The following is a 17,744-nucleotide window of genomic DNA, read 5'->3' on the forward strand; positions in this document are numbered from 1 at the left end:
AATCCAGATTCTGTAGAAGCCAGAACCTCCAAGAAATTAAAAAAATTTTTTTTTCTTACATCAGTTTCTCCTAGATATTGTAGTAGAGCTTCTGTGTCTTCCCAGCAGGTAGCTTGGGTATCACTAATCAGAAAAGCTTTTTCAGAGAGGAAACAAGTTTGGAACTTCTGGGAGGTTGAGTCTAGGTTAGCTACAAAGAGGGACTGGCAGACAGGAGCCAGTTGAAGGAAGAAGGTGGCATATTTTAGGTCCAGGCAGGTATATCAACAAGTTATGGGTGGCAGAAGACTGAAGCAATGTATATATGAGGGCAATTGTGGTGACATTGTCTGCTCAGAGAACTGGCTCTTGAACTGGCTTTACAAGCAGGTGAGATGTATTTTAGCAGCTTGACAATCTTTTTTTCTTTCTTTTTTCTGGTACTGGGGATTGAACTCAGGATCTTGTGCTTGCCAGGCAAGCACTTGTTCTGCTGAGCTATCTCCCTGGCCCTCCGACAGTGTTATTTACCATCTCAGAGAAAAGGTGCTAGTGCCTTGGTCAAGTCTGTTGTTAGATCCTCCCTGAAAATAGTGGGAAAGTTTTTAACCCCCTGTGGCAATTGAGTTCAATTGAGTTGCAACTTGTCTTAGGATTTTCCCAGTTGAAGGGGCTTATAGGAGCCACTCCCAAGCAGAGGAAAGCATCTTTTAAATCTAGACATGTAAACCGGGAATATCTGGAGATAATAGTCCACAAAGGGTATATGGGTTAGGAATTGCAGAGTGCAAGGTGATTAACAGTTCATTAAGATCTGGAACTGCTGTGTGTCTAGATGCCTGTTTGTACTTCCTGTGACATTTGATAGCAAGGGGGGGTCACAGCGAGGCAGCATGATTGATGGGCAGGCACATAGTTGAGTCTTTGGCTTATACCTCTGGGAGGAGAGTTTTCAGAATTTCAGGATTGTGGTTATCTGTCTCAGGGATCTCTGATGCAAATGTTATCTTCCTTTAGGGGAAAGTGTAGGGTTAAAAGATAGGGAGGCTGACTGGCTTGATGACAGGAATTTATGTTTGGTGAGATGTCCTCCCAGCCTGCAAGTTCATGCCTGGTAGAAGGAGTGACAGGCAAGAGTCCCAGTAGCCCTGGTGATGGTAACTTTTTGGCAGAGGGAATATTTGAAGGCAGAGAGTTCTGTTTTATTGTTTAGCAGGAAAGTCTCAGGCTCATCCCCAACTTTTACAATGATTGTAGGCTCTCAGGAGCTCAACTTGATAGAGCTCAGGCTGTCCTATCCACTCTGACAGGACAAGGAGAGATTCAGGTTGAGGTGGGTCTGGATAGTCAGGTTTTTTTGTGTCTTGCAGACACAGGGACATTTATTTTTTGTGTCCATTGCCCTTGTAACTTATAGCCAGAGGGTATGGTCATCTGTCATACTGGATTTTCTTACAAACACCAGGTGATTTTCTTTCATCAGATTTCTGGGTAATAGTGGTAGATGAGATTTTTGTTTCCTCTCTTTGATGTCTTTGAGAAACACTTAACTGATTTTTGGTGCATAGGCTGAATGACCTGTGGGAAAGACGATGGCAACTCATTCATCAGGGCTGACATTTCAATTTTTCCTGAGTCAAAATGTAGAACTCAGAAAGAATTGCTGACAGTCATCTTGGGTGAGTATTAGATGACACCATCTGACCAGGGCAGGTATAGCCATGAACAGAAGGTTCAGGAGGGGAGGGCCTCTATGGACAAATGCTGGCAATAGCTAGCTAGAGCCAGTTCATTTGTCTGGAAGTAGACAATTTAGGAGGAGTAAAGCTACAGGTATTGCCAGCAATTGTGGTCGCTGATGAGGGTGCTAACCTGGAATTCTCAGAAAGAATGGGCATCTTTTTTTCTATTTATTTATTTATTTATTTTGAGGGAGGCCTGCCCCTTAGCTCAGTTATTTAAGTGGCAGCTTCAACAAAGCAGTCAGGCTCAGGTTGCTGTGGTGCGATCCCCACAACTCCAGCCAGCCAAACGTGCCCTGAAGGCATTCGGAGCCAAAAAAAAAAAAAAAAAAAAAAAAAAAATTCCTATTTTGAGATGCAGGGAGTGGTTTGGTTTTATTTTTAACCCTGTAAAAACCCTGTTTCCTGCAGGGACTGTGGGTTTTGACTAATTAATTTTCATCTCTGACTTCCTATGTGTGTTGTATACCCTTGAATGATGACGCAACAAAGGGTGGGTGCCTCTCAGAGAGAGCATTCAGATGCCTGCCTGGCCATGCCCCTCACAGGAACTTAGGCAAGACTTAGCTAAGGAGGGTTGTGAAGCCTCCATTGTGCCATATGTCATGTCAATAGCCACAGAACCACAGGTGAGGGCCTGTTCAGCAGCCGCTACCAGTGCTTGCCAGTCTTGGTGTACAGATGGAGCAGCCTATTGCTTACACTGTCTCACTCACATATTCATTCAAAAGGCACTCAGAGGTTAAACATTCCAACCCCCTTCCCTTGAGGGTGGTCTTCACTAACAAGAGTTGATCAGACTCTTTTTTTCTGCTTAAGCTGAGAAGGACTGACAAACAGATTAACTAGGGTGCCCCTGGGGTTCTTACTGGAATCAGGCAGACAGACAGACTGCATCATTCTCCCTTTGGGATCTGATGTGAGCCACTTGAGCAGAGAGCCAGGAATCATCCTCCAGACCTTCAAGGGGACTTGAGAAATCTTGAGGGCATGCCTTCTGGTCAGGACCTCGAGAGGTCCTTGCTCCATCCATGAGGACCACAATTGGTGACCAAAGAGTTCAGCATGGTCAGTTTTCCTGACACACTAGATGCAATGTCAAGCAGAAACATAAAATGAAACCCAATATTTGGAGGCAGATTTATTTATGTTGACAGGCACTGATCAGGATTGTTCTCAAAATCTTAGGCCCTTATCTGGTGGTCTAGGGCTTATATGGGATAAGCAAGCAGGAGGTACAGAGACAAAATAGCTTGTCAGTTGGGGATTGGCTGATACAATGTTCATCATAATGACCAGCTTTAGTGATTAGCCATTACTAAGAAACAAAAGTAACAGGGGCTGTAAATATAGTCATTACCTGGGCAACTAACAGACTGAAGTATACTGGCTGGAGAGGGTGGGGGTGGGAAGGTGGGGACTGGATGGGACTGGACCATACTCTGCTACAGCATATCCAGACTCAAGTTAAAATTACCTAATAGCTTTTAAGACAAACTAAAACACTAAACAAAAATTTTTAACATTTCCAGGGCTTAATAGCTGTAGCTTGGATGTGTTTACAGATTTTTTGCAATGATCAATTTTATCAATTCCCTAAGTGTAGTACATCATTTAGCTTTATATTTCTATTAGCACCTTATATGATACTTTATATGTTTTGAATATTTATAGAAACTTAAAAATTTTAACACGATATTTGCTTTTATAGATGTCAACTACTTACACTTTTTTTTTTGTTTTTCATTCTTTATCTTCAGATTTAATGGGTTCTGAGTTTGAAGAAAACACATCGTAATTCAATTAAGAGTTTTATGTCCTACCTGTAGCGAATTTTTTTTCCAAAATTTTATTGATAAACAGATAGCAATGAGACAGTTTCAAAAAAATAGTTTACTTATTTCTTTTTTTTTATTTTTTATTTTTGGCAGAACCAGGAATTGAACTCAGGCCCTTGCACTTGCTAGGCAAGTGCTTATCCTCCTGAGCCATCTCCCCAGCTTACACTTTTTGTCTTGTATTTTTGATAAGTTTCATAGTAGTACTCATATTTGAGAGTTTTTTATGAGGTGAAAGAATACTGGCTTTAGGTATAATGAAATAGTATATCAGCCATATGGCTGAAAGTGCTTTCTTTAGGATTATTTATACTTGTGTTGTGGGTATTATTATCTCTTGAAAGCAATAAACTTTGCAAAAACAAAGATACTCTTACACTTTTGTTGTACCCTCTTAGACAAGAGCTCATTGAATAGCTGAGGATGTGGAAAAAGAACATTAAATAAATCCACTATGTAAGAATGGAGGAAATGCAAAGACAAAACTAGCATGGCTTGGGGCCAGGGAGATAGCTCAGTAGAATAAGCACCTGCCTGGCAAGCACAGGGTCCTGAGTTCAATCCTCAGTACTGAAAAAAAAAAAAAAAATACCATGGCTTTCCAGGTGAAAAAATTTAAAGTAAAGGGGAGAATCTTGTGTTGAAGTTAAGGTAGAGGTAGACTATAGACCTTTTTACAATGATATAAGCTTTCTGCATTGGTGCTGTATTAAGCCATTCACCAAATGTGGCTATACAAGTATAAATTTTTTTTGCATGATTTAGTATTTATTTCGTATTAACCAGACTCAGTTTCTCTGATAAATCTCTACTATAAATTTTTAGAATATCTATTTTTAAAAAGTATCTTTTTAAGCCATACAACCTGTACTTGCATATCCAAATGTAAACTATTCTGCTTTGTACCACGAAGCCAAAATACTAAAAGATTAAAAATACAATTTTTTCAAATCTTAAGTTACAGTCTAAAAAATGATGTATCTCCTCAAATGTTTTGGACTAGAGCACTAACTTGTATTAACATAATCTGGATTTTCAGATATAAATACAAGTCCATGGTTGGTCATAAAGAGCAATGAGGTTGCGAAGATTCTCACAAATTTGCTATCAAATCCCAAGTCAAATTACTTTCAGAACTTGGACCATAATATACAAAATGGCTTAAGTCTTCTTAGTTTCGACCCTGGAAATAGATTCTAAAATTTGAAACTGTGCTTTTGATGTGCTTTACGTGGACAAACTGACTTTACAATCAATATTCTGTAAGAGAGCAGGTAGTTCTAACACAGAAGAAACTGTGTAATGTGGAATAGGGGACGTCAGTGGCATGACTCCACTCTTGTTTATCCACACAGTAGCTTTCAGCCCTGCATTGAGACCTCCTTGTATATCAGTCTCCAGCGTGTCACCAACCATCACGCAGTCCCCAGGCTGTACTCCAAGGAGATCACAACAGTGATAAAATATGGAAGGTGCTGGCTTCTCCTCCTTCTGCTCTCCGCCTACAACAATAGCGTCAAAGTAGGACTGACAGGCACAAGCCTTGATCTTTTCCCGCTGCGTCTGTCTGTCACCATTTGTTAACAAGAGCAGGCAGACCTCTTTGCGAAGTTCTGTGAGCATGGCTTTAACATCTTCTGCCAAGCTCATATGCTGCAGCCGTGTCGATTTCCACAAGAAATAACACTCCTCAGCCAATCTCCTGTTGTCCTTACCTCCTTTTGTTTCCTAGATTGCTTCTTCCCAGTGGGAAGTCCTTAGGTCTGTAATGCACATATTGTAAGGATGAAAGCATTCTTTGCTGAGTTTCATTTGAACTTTCTCACAGATAATTTGTTTCTTCTTTAGAGTGGTATTTTGATTGTAATAGCTTTATTACCTCTGACATGCCCCTCCGGCTCGCCCCGGCCGTGTCGATGAGTGTGAGTCAACCCCATGGCCCAAACGCTACAAGTATAAATTTAAATAAATTAAAATTTAACATTTATTTCCTTGGTCATACTAGACAAATTTGAAGTCCTTAATAAGAACACATGGCTCGTGACTGTCTTACTGCAGAGCAGGGATGTAAAGCCATTCCTTTTTAGCTGAAAGCTCTTGTGAAGCTTTGGTCTAAGGAAGTCTTTGTGTGAGCTTTCATAACAAAATACCATAACTGAATGGTTTGTCAACACAGAAATTTATTCTCATATCTTTGGAGGCTGAGAATTCTTAGATCAAGATGTCTGCAGCATCTAGGAGGGCATAGATGGTGCCTTCTCCCTGTGTCTTCATGTAATGGAAGAGGCAAGGTGGAGCTTCTATTGGGATTAGGGTGCTAATACCATTTATCAGGATTTAGCTGTCAAGACCTACACAGCTCCAAAGGCCTGCCTCCTATATATATCGTGAGATGGGTGATTAAGTTTCATCATATGAATTCTGGGGAGAAGTAGGAAGAGGATGTCAAGGAAGAAGATAAAATGTTCAGAGTCATAAAAGAAAAGGCTGCTTTTGTAGCACTATGAAGGATAAGGTTTATAATCAAATCAGTTTTCATTTCTAGAAGACACACATTGGCAGATTAATTTTAGTTTTCCCAGGTTTTAGAACTGCTTCTGTCCCTCCTCTAGAGGCCTGGCTAATGTTGACTGTTGAAAATATGCCAGTGATATATTTTTTTTTTTATGAGAAGATAATGGGAGGAGTTTTTATTTATGAATGTTTTAAAGGATATGCATGGGGAAAAAAGGACATACATGGCCTGTCCAGATTGCTTATTATGAGTGAACTTGGAATTTATTGACTTATGAGATACAGTTGAGAGCTCTCCAACCCATGTAGTTTATGGATTTATAAGACAGTTTATAAACTTAACAGTTTGTATGATTAGTGGAATATAAAAACTATGAAGAATAAGCCTAAATGTTTTCCTCTAAGCTGACACATACACATTGTTAGTTCTTGTCTTTTATACTAAAATTATTTTTTAAAAATTATTTATTTATTTATTCCTTTTGTGTGTGTGTGTGTGTGTGTGTGCGCGTGTGTGTGGCCAGCTCAGCCCACCTGGGGGCGGGGCTGGCTGACATGTGGTGCTGGGGGATTGAACCGCGGTCCCTGTGCTTTGCCAAGCTTGTTCCAAGTAGGTGCTTTAGACCACTGAGCCATCTCTCCAGCCCCTATACTAAAATTATTGAAGGAAAAGGGACAGCTAGGAAGCTCTGATGGTTCAGGCCATGATGGTGAACCTTTTAGAGCCTTAAATGATACAAATAGCCTGATGTGGCACATGTGCTGTAGGTTTGCTACCACTGGTTTAAAATCTCTCTCAAGGGCTGGTGAGATGGCTCAGTGGTCTAAAGCACCTACTCAGAACAAGCTTAGCAAAGCACAGGGACCATGGTTCAATCCCCCAGAACCACATGCCAGCCAGCCCCCGCCCCCTGGTGGGCTGAGCTGGCCACACACAAATAAATAAATAAATAAATAAGTAAATAAATAAATAAAATCTCTCAAGAACTATGCTATGCAAAGTCAGGCATGTTGGTACACATCTGGAATCTCAGCACTCAGGAGGCTGAGGAGGAGTATTGCTTGAGTTTAAGGCCAGTCTGGGCTACGTAGGGAGTTCAAGCCCACCCTGAATCACACAGTAAGACCTGTCTAAAATGTAAGTTACACTCTATGGGCATCTGGTTTTTGCTCCTATTCTTTGCCAATCATTGGTAACATGTGAGAAGAATTTTATGATTAATTTGACTTTGATAGTTGAAGCCTTGTGGTAGCATAGTTTACCAGCTACTTGTAGGGGTTACTGAAAAGTTGCTTTTACATATCACATAAAATTATTTTTTCTCTGGTGATGCTCAGTCTCTTTTACCCGAGAAAATTTTATTAAGGAAATAAGTATCAAAGGTGCAAGGCACTTTGTTCATGCCAAGGAAATAAATTTCTAAAAATAGAGTATACGAGGAAGAAAAGGAGGTATGTTTACCCTTAGGACTCTAGATAGTTGTTCAAGTGAAACAGTACTGCTTTGACTGTTGCTTGTTGTTTAGCATATTTTTATTTTTTTTTTTATTTTATTTTGTGTGTGTGTGTGTGTGTGTGTGTGGCCAGCTCAGCCCACCAGGGGGCGGGGCTGGCTGGCATGTGGTGCTGGGGGATTGAACCGTGGTCCCTGTGCTTTAGCTAAGCTTGTTCTAAGTAGGTGCTTTAGACCACTGAGCCATCTCACCAGCCCCAGCATATTTTTAAAAAAGTGTTACTGCGTATGTAACAGTTGGCTTTAAAAGAAAAAGGTCCAGCATTTGTTGAGTTTTTATTTAGTGCCTAGGTCTGTCTCTGTTTCTCTGTCTCTGTTTGTGTATCTACCTACCTCTCTATTCTTAGTTAAATCTTTAAAACAATCCCAGGAATAGCTATTACTGTGTCTTTTTCAAGTGAGAAACTGTTGCTTAAGATACTTGCCCCAAATGCCTCCTAAATGGAACAGGTAGGTTCAAATGTCCTTTTACTTGACTCCCAAACTAATAATCTTTGCCTTAGAGTGTTCATTGGAAATCCTTCAGGTGACGTGCGAGAGTGCCGAGTGTGTATGGCTTCGGAATGAGGTTGCCAGCGAACTTGAAGAGAAGAGATGGGGAAAAGCTGGGGAAGAGACAGAGGCTAGATTAATTTGATTTTATCACTGGGAATTTATTGCTTGCTATTTGATAGGTTTGGATAAACTGGTTTTACCAGGTCCTGCATAGTTTCTTGTTACTCCTGCCACTTGAGAGGTAGGAAGCCCAGTCTCCACATGCCCTGCCCTTTATTTTCTGTTCCTTTCTTCTGGGTTAAGGCAGTGGTGCTACCTGGGGAAGTTGTGTGTGTAAATATAATGAGTGGTGAGTAAGAAGCAGGTGTGCTTTGTATTTTCTTGGGGTCTGTAACTCCGTGGAAAAGGTTTATATGTGTCTGAAAGGTTAGATGGTTGCTGCTTAAGGTATGTGTGCTTCTTTGCTTTAACTGTGATGGAGGAAGAAATTGGTTAGGTGTATTCTGCACTCTGTAGGGGATATGCATAGGATGGATGTATGCTTAGAGTATTTAATTATTTATTAATGTATTTATTTGGTACAGGGTCTGTTACACAGCTTGGACTTGTAGTGATCTTCCTGTCTCAACCTCCCCAGTGCAGAGATTATAGGCATGTGCCACCATGCCTGGTCTTGGTGGCTGGCTCAGTGCACCTAGGGGTGGGGCTGGCGTGACATATGATGGAGGGATGGAACCTGGTCCAGTGCTTGCCAGGCAGGCACTTAGACTGCTGAGCTATCTCCCCAGCCCAACTTAGAGTTTTAAGCATTAAAAAAAAAATCTTTTTTAATAACGATTTATTCCCTTCTCTAAGTTAACGTTTACTTGTACGTTATTTTCATTGAAATGTTTCTATAAAGTTAAATTCAAACCATTTAAAGATGTTCAACATGTCCCGCTAATGATCAGATTTTGGCTTTAACGTTTAACATTTAGTAGTTTAATAACTACGTGCTACATCTGTGATGAGTAATAAATGAAATGAAATATGTACAACTTTCTTTTTTAGGTTGGTTTGCAAAGTAATATATAATAAATGTTTTATATTTATAGATAAAAATGGAAAAGGCTGCTAAGAACAAAGGAAAAGCTCCGTTGCCATCAACTACAAAACCTTCATGAAGTCTGGACAATTAAAGCCATCATCCAAATATTACCTTTTTCATGATTATTTAAATATAATAATAGAGTTTATTTTCTCTGTTACTTTTTAAAATGTGTAAATATATATTTTGGGAGGATTTCTTAATTTATTGAAATAAGTGAAATTACCTTATTTTTGACAAAATTCATGATTTACCACTTTATATGTACAGTTTTTCTTATCAAGTGATGTTATTTTATGGGTCACGCTTTGAAAGTACAATATTTTTAGCTTATCATAATTTAAATGCATTCAGGCTATTAAAAAAAATTAAAGATGTGGAAACTAATATATGTGTTCCCCCTTTTATCAGAATTGACTAGGCATGGAGAGCCAGTGATATAATTAGTTAGTATGTGGTTCTTTTTTATTTTTATTTTTATTTATTTTTTTGTTCTAGGAATCAAACTTAGGACCTTCTGCTTACTAGGCAGGTGCTGTGCCACTGAGGTATATCCCTGGCCCTAGTGTGTGGTTTTATTTGTTTTTGCAGTACCCTGTACTCAGGACCTTGTGCTTGCTAGGCAGGTGCTTATGCCTCTGAGCTATATCCCCAGCCTGTGTGTGGTTCTTACACAGAATTGGCTAGGCAGTGCTCAGAAATTCCTATGGGATTGAACACTAATCACCCATTGCAGAAAGCAATTCAACAATACATTCCTATCTGAGCTTTCTGTTTTGTACTCTTCCCAACCTTACTTCTGGTTTCCTCAGATCACTTCTCAAATGAATTACCTCTATGTGAAAATTGGTCTTGGGCTTTTCTTTTGAATGTGGGGAAAACTTGGGCCAAGATAGCTGGTACCAAGAATGGCCTTATAAAGTACTCAGGATGGGATTCTGTGACTGCATCATTTACAGCAGTGGATCTGGATGAAATGTGAATGGAAGCTAGAGTGTTAGATGTCCAGTAGCTGTGTCACTAGGCATCAAATCATGAGTCTGTGAATAAATTTAAGTTCATAATGTTCCAAAGTGCAAGATAGAAGGGCAGCTCATTAAGACATCAGAGTTGTGAAACTGCTTTTACAATAAACTCGCCTCACACTAAACCTGAGAACTGGAAAGCAGAAAGCTGACATGGTAAACCAGGTAGTTTTCACCTTGTTTCCAGATCTAAGGCTGTTCAGATCTACAGCTCCAAATGGAAGGACAGCCTGATTCTGTAAGGAATATTCTCAGATATATTTGATAAGTACCCCTTGACCCTTTCTTCCAGGGAAAGTCAATTATTATCAGCTAGCAGGGTAACTGTGCAGGGGATTAAGAGCAGTACTCTGAATTTTTAGGCACAGGTTCCGAGTCTTCTCTGACATAGATTGCAAAGGATCAAAAATACCACTGTGGGCCACTGGTTAGAGTAACGTGTGTATGTGTGTGTGCACACACGCAAGTGTGATTTTTGTTTTGTTTTAGCCAAAGCTCTTGCAGTATTGCCCAGGTTATTTTTGAACTTCAGGGCTCAATCCTACCACTTCAGGCTCCTTAAAGTAGTAGCTGGGGCTTGCAGTATATACCATCATGTCAGATTTATGTGAGATTTAATGGAAATTCAGTGATAAATTGAGTCCTGGGCAGTGTAACTCACAGTAAGTAAAATAGGTCTGACTTCACTCCGTTTATTTCTGTAGTCTCTCTATATACATATAATCAGAATAGACATATAGTAGTTTAAAGTGCATAGAATGGGCCGGTGAGATAGCTCAGCAGACAAAGAGCGCCTGCTTAGGCAAGTGTAGGGACCACATGCTGCGCTGACCCTGCCCCAGGTACACTGAGCTGGCCATGGAAACTGGGTATGGTGGTGCATGCCTGTAATCCCAGTGCTGGGGAGGCTGAAAACAGCAGTCTCACTACAAGTCTGAGCTGCATAGTGAGACCTTGTATCAAATACATTAAAAAAAAGTGCATAGAAGCCATGGCCCTCTACTCGTAGCCTTTACTTTTTATCTCATGGCTTCTCAGATATAGCAGGACAGTGTTACTGACCTGGGCTCTTTCTTATCCAATGGATCACATAGTATGAACTCAGAAATAAGTTTTGAACAACATTATTAATAAACTTCATCTAACTGACATTTATAGAGCACTCAAGCTAATAACAATAAAAATAGTTTTAGTACAAATGGAACATTTAGTAAGATAAATCTCAGTGCTTTTAAGATGATTCAGATCACAAAGTGTGTCCTCTGACCACAAAATTAAATTAGAAACCCAAACAAAGATATCTGGAAAATCTCCAAATACTTGACAGTTATAGAACACAGGTGTAAATAATCTATGGGCCAAAGGGAACAATTAAAGGGTAATAGTACTTTGTATCATTCCAGTTTTAGTATATGTGCTGCAGAAGCAAGCATGGTAATAGTACTTTGAGTATGAAAACAGTAATATTTATGGAATGTGGTTATAGCAGTACCTAGAGGGAATTTATAGTACCAAATGATTACATAAGTAAAGAATGAAGATCTCAGTCAGGGACCTCATCTTTTACCTTATGGAGATAGAAAAAGAAGAGCGAATAAAATGAAAAGTATGTAGAAAAAAAGGAATAAGAAAAGAGTCAGCATGAATTGAAATAAGCAGAAAAACAATAGAGAAAATCAGCAAAACCAAAGCTCTAGTTTTAAAACCAGTATGACAATCCTATAGCCTGACTGATTAGTGAGAGAAAAGACACAGATTATCAGTGTTAGGAAGGACAGTTTACAGCCCTATAAACTATAGGTATTAAAAGGATACTAGGGGAATATTAAAATTTTATGCCAATTATTTTTGTAACTTAGATAAAAGGACACCTTTCTTGAAAAATTGTTATGTAAAGAAGTAAGTCCCCCTCCTGAGACCCAAGGATCATTTTGATATGGTCACATAAATTATCTCTTCACAGAGAGATAAGTGAAATTAAGGGATTTACTATGCTGTATGTCCTAGGAAAGTGAGACACAACATGTCACATGGTGCTATGCTGGGAAGCTGGTGCTTAGGAGCTGACTCAGTGAAGCAGGCCGGGAGCTAAGAGAAAGTGAACACTATGGTGACTGACACTGTCAACCTGATTGGGTTGAAAGACTCCTTGAAGATTAGTAAAATACACTTCTGCATGTATTGGGGTGTGTCTGTGAAGGTGTCCCCCGAGATGACTGGCATGTGGGCTAGGAAACTGAGGCAGAAAACCTGCCCTGAATACGGGTGGTTTCATCCAATACAATAGAGTGGAGCAAAAGCAGTGGGAAACCAGTTATTGCTTGTAAGCTTGAGTTGGCTTGAGCAGGTGAGTTTCTTGCTGCTGTCATTACCTCAGAATTGCTGATTCCAGCTTCTTCTACCTTTCACAGTGGACTCATCAGCAACTCTCCTAGAAGTTTACAGGTTTTAGCTTCGTTGCACCATTGGTTCATCATTCTTAGGTTTCCAGCCTCTTAAACTGAATAGCTACTGGGTTCTGTGGCTGCCAGTGTGCAGACGACAACTGTGGGACTATCCAACCTTGGAACCTATAAACCAATCTAATAAATCCCTTTTTATAGTGACATATATGTTCTATTGGTTCTATTCCTTTGGCTAACCCTGACCAATAAAGACTCATATACAGATGCTGTTATAGTTTGTGTCTAGTTGCCACCCCCCCCCCAACCTCATGCAGTCATTGGGGCAGACTTCTAGAGTTTGTGATTAATTCATGATCCAATGCTAGGATTATGGGTGTGAGTGCTACACCCATGGATAGCCTACAGTACAATGTAAGGAAGGGAGAGAGGCTTGCTCGGCACTACTTCTCCACCTCTGCTTCTCCCATTTGCTTTTGTTCTTTGCTGTTTCCCACCACCATGAATGGCTATCCTCTGCCAGGGGCCACTCTACCTTGGAGCCAGCCAAGTGTGGACTGAAACCTCCACTAACTGTAAGCTAAATAAACCTTTCCTTCTTTAAATTTGGGTGTCGGGTATTTTGTCCCAGCAATGACAGAAAAGTAAGACAGATGCCCTTGCAAGGGGTTAGAGTACACAAACTCAAAAGACATGAGAATATTTCAGTGGGGCTTTTGCATATCACTAGGTCACAGTCAGGGAAGGGAAAGGGGGAACTAATGGTAGAAACCATCTTACTACACTGGTAGACCTGATTGTTGGGTATGCTGAGTGAGGTGCTTTCAGCCTACGGGTGGGGGTGGTGAGGCTTCAGGAAAAATAAAAACTAAAAAATCCACAATATAGCTATGAACTATTAAGTTCACTCAGTAATAAACAAGGTAATTTGATTAGGCCCATATCTACTAAAAAATTGAATTTGTAATTAAAAGTTTTTCTACAAAGAAAAATCTAGGCTGCCAGGTTGATGGCTCAGTGGAATAAGCGCTTCCCTGGCAAGCGCAAGGGCCTGAGTTCAATCCCTGGTTCCGGAAAAAAAAAACAAAAACAAAACAAAACAAAACAAAAAAACTAGGCCCACATAGCTGCACTGTGAATTTTACCAAATATTTAAGGAACAATGAATATTTTTCTATACACATTTCCAGAAAATAGAAGTTGGTAATTCTTTAAAACTTATTCTGTATCCAGCATTACTGTGATGTAAAAATTAAAGATATTAAGGCCTGGAAAATAGCTTAGTGGATTAAAGCACTTGCAAGAAGGCGCAGGGTCCGGGAGTTTGATCCCTAGGCCTGCCATGCTGGTCCCGCCCCCCCCAGGGTGCCTGAGACAGCGATCAAGACTGGGCGTGGTGGTGTGCACCTGTAATCCCAGATCTTGAGAGGCTGTAAAAAGATGGATCACTATGAGTCAGATCTAGTAGTGAGACCCTGAACACCCTGTAGACCCTTCCCTAAAACACAAAGATATTATAAGAAGATTTCATGCAGGTGCTTATGCTTCTGAGCTCTATCCCTGACCCCAGAAAATTTCAGATCAGTAGCCCCTTGAAGCATCTTTGCAGAAGTTATGAATAATTTCAGAAATTTAAACACAAGAATATAGAAAAAGTACTGCATTATAACTAAATAAGTTTTATCTAGGAATGCAAAGTTGTTTTAATATTTGAAAATTAATTGATGTAATTCACTAACAAGCCAAAAAAATCACATGATCATTTCAATAGATGTAAAAGATGTTGCAAAGATTCACTGTATATTTATGATAAACATTTTAAGCAAAATAAAGATAGCTGGTAACTTCTTCAGTCTATTAAAGGGTGGCTAGGAAAGCCCCACAGGTACTACCAAACTTAATGGTGTTTTCAGTGCTCCCATTGAACACCATACTGGTAATTCTGGCCATTGCATACAGCAAGATAAAAAAAAAATACCCAAATTGAAAAGGAAAAAGGAAAAGTTTATTTATATATACTAGTACCATGGTCATATGTAGATAATTTTGTGTAAGTATACAAAAAAGGCTGTCACTGGAAATAATTTTCAAGGCTACAATAAATATGATCAAAATACAAAATTATACTTCTATGTACCAGCAACAAAACAACCAGAAATAGAAATTAAAATATCATTTACAGTAGCATAAAGAAATGGCCATCGTTAGTGCTAAGTTTCACAAAAGTTGTATAAAACTTTAAACGTATACAACATTGCTCAGAGAAATAAAGGAATTAAATGGAGTTATTTGTACTGTGTTCTTGGGTAAGCTTAAATATTGTTAAAATGTAAATTCTTAAATTGATGTATAGATCCAACATCATGTCAATAAAAATCTCAGCAGGATTTTTTGGTGTGTACACACTAAGTCGACTACAATTTGCATGGAACTATGAAGCTAAAACAACTTTGAAAAAGAACAGTGTTGGCATGTGTTTCACAGTATTTATCTTCAAGATTTATAAAATCATAGTGATAACAGTGTAAAGAAAGTAAAGAGAATTTCTAAATTTATGTGTAAAAATCTGTAATTGTTTATTTCTATTTTTTTACTATTTTTATTTTTTCACATTCTATATGGATTTAAAGTTTAGCCTATCAACGATTGACAGAAAATACTTATTCCATGTTATGTCTAAGGCATTTGATATTCAGACAGATACTGTTATTAAGCTTAACAGCCTATGTCTTATGGTAATAATATCATTAAGTTTCCCTTCTGGAGGGTTAACAACTTAAGTTTGCAGACCAAAAATTTAGAGAAAAAGATGGGCTACAAGGATAGCCAACATTTTGGCCTTACCCCTTCAAGGTCAGGGAGGACTCAGGATATAAGAGAACCTGTATTGTAACATCCTGTAACTCAGGGATGCCCCAAATTTTCTGATCAAGGAGATTATGGGGCCACAGAGGAAAGTGATCAACGATGTAGAGTGTGCCTAAGGAGAGTCACCTGGAAAGAAAATATTCTCAGGCTTTCACAGAGAGAAAATTGCTCAAGCAATGGTTGTGACTCATCCACATGGCTGACACTGACAAAGGATCTATAAACTGTGGTACAGGGCTTCAGGGTAAATCCTGAGGGGATTTGACTGACCTTGGCAGATACAAAAGTTACATTTTTTGTTATATAGTTTATCTTGGTCTTAACCATCCGGCAGAAAAATATAAAAATGAGGTATAAAAAGTAAAGCTGTATTAATATGCTGAGCTGTAAAAGGCTCAAGTCAACAACTTCTGACATTGCTAGTCATGTGGATAACCCATACTATTGTAGACTATTGGACTATATTAGATTACTGTGCTGAATTCATGCACCTACAATATATGAAGGACAATGGAATACCCATCTCTGACAAAAGTAAGCAAAAAAGGGGGATATAAATCAAGGACCATTTTGTAGTGAAAAAATACATCTGTATATGCAAATAGCATAGATATACAGCTACTTTCTCTTAGTTCAATGAGAACAAAGTTTTGAACTAATAGTGTTCAGACAAGATATCATGTCTGCATCTTGTGCTATGAATAACTACTACAAAGACAATATGCAATGTATTCATTATTTTAACTGTCCTACTAACCTGTTTTGAAACTGTTTCATTGCTACTTCTCTCTCAATAAAATTAATAAAAAAGCGAAGAGATTAGTGTAACAGGACAATTCAGAGATCTGCATATATATGTTCAACTAATTTTTGATGATGGTGCAAAGGCAATTCAGTAGAAAAATGTAAATTTTGATTCATGTTTTTTTTTTTTTTTTTTAAAACCATTTATGTGTTTGGTACAAGGTCTTTCTATGCAGTTTGGACTCACAGTGATGCTGTCTCAGCCTTCCCAGTGCTGGGATTACAGGTGTGTGCCACCATGCCTAGTTTTGGTGGCCAGCATGGCACTCCTGGGATTCTGGGGCTGGCACAGCATGTAATACTGGAAATCGAACCTGGGTCCTTGTACTTACCAGGCAGGTGCTTAGACCACTGAGTTATCTCCCAGCGCTCATGTTTTTTATTATTTTTATTTTTTTAGGCAGGATCTTGCTTTGTAGTTCAGGTTGGGCTTGAACTCACTATGCACAGATTGGCCTCAAATGCATGTTGATTCTTCTTCCTTTGCCACCTATGTCCTGGAATTGTAAAGATGTTCCACCACACCTGGCTTCATGTTTTGCACCTTATAAAAAAGTTAACCAAAAAGAATTATAAACATGTGATGCCTATACAAATCCGGAAGGAAATATAGGAAAAACACTTTTGTGATCTACTTAGAGATTTGTCAGATAGAACACAAAAGTGTGATCCGTATGTCAAAACTGCTAAGTTTTGTCCAGTACAGCTCTTGAAGTTCCCAGGAGGAACGATGGTGGGAGGATGGAGAAATAGTGTCAGAGAAAGCTGAGTCAGGTGGAGCCCTCTCTGGATGGGAGGAAAGGAACTGCTCAACCACCACAGTGTGTTTACTTGTACATTTGGCAACCTGTTCTTGGATTGCTGTGGGGCTTGATTTTTTCTTGATTGGAGCTGCTTGTTCATGGGGCTCACCTTAGGTGCTCTTTGTTCTCAGGACCAGCCTTGCTCCAGCCCCACATGTGTGACCAATCTTCATCGCCAGCTGCTCCCTACAAGTTGTACTTCATCACAATTAAGAATTTTTTGCTGAGTGCTGGGGACTGCCTAGCTAATGCCAAGCATGTACTTTCTCACCCAATCTACAACACCAGTCCCTGAAACTTTGTTCTTTAAAATACTCTGTTAGAGAAGACAGATGCCATTATTTGGGAGAAAATATTTGCAAATCTGAAATTGTACTCATAGTATGCAAAGAACTATCAAAAGTCTGTAATGAGAAAGCTATCCAGTTAAAATAGGTTTGCATAGATCCTTCGCCCAAGAGGTATAGATGGAGAATGAACACACAAAAAGATGTTCAATATTTTTAGTTATTAGAACAGTGCAAAAAGATCATAAAGAAAGTTGGATTGTGGTGCTGCCTATGCTTATTATCTTGGTACCAAGGCCAAGATGGGAGGGGTGCTTGAGCTCAGAAGTTTGAGACAAGCCTGAGCAACATAGTAAGAATGTCTCTCTCTCTCTCTCTCTCTCTCTC

At 39.2% G+C, this 17,744-nt stretch overlaps 2 protein-coding genes across 3 annotated transcripts in view; one reads left to right on the forward strand and one right to left on the reverse strand.

The window, feature by feature from the left end:
- The window catches only part of Fam221a (family with sequence similarity 221 member A), a 36,216-nt gene extending 26,881 nt beyond the window's left edge, over positions 1 to 9,335 (forward strand). For both annotated transcript variants that reach the window (XM_023709903.1, XM_023709904.1), the window contains exon 7: positions 9,176 to 9,335. In XM_023709903.1, coding sequence (XP_023565671.1) covers positions 9,176 to 9,244 — 69 coding nt within the window. In that variant the 3' untranslated portion in view covers positions 9,245 to 9,335. The remainder of the gene's footprint in view (positions 1 to 9,175) is intronic.
- Positions 4,319 to 5,444, reverse strand: LOC101591588 (N-acylneuraminate-9-phosphatase-like). Its single transcript, XM_023709905.1, has one exon. The coding sequence runs from the start codon at positions 5,207 to 5,209 to the stop codon at positions 4,787 to 4,789; it is 423 nt and encodes a 140-aa protein (XP_023565673.1). The 5' UTR covers positions 5,210 to 5,444; the 3' UTR covers positions 4,319 to 4,786.
- Positions 9,336 to 17,744: the final 8,409 nt, after the last annotated feature.

The sequence above is a fragment of the Octodon degus genome, unplaced genomic scaffold (assembly GCF_000260255.1).
Source record: "Octodon degus isolate 3935 unplaced genomic scaffold, OctDeg1.0 scaffold00015, whole genome shotgun sequence".
Classification (NCBI taxonomy): domain Eukaryota; kingdom Metazoa; phylum Chordata; class Mammalia; order Rodentia; family Octodontidae; genus Octodon; species Octodon degus.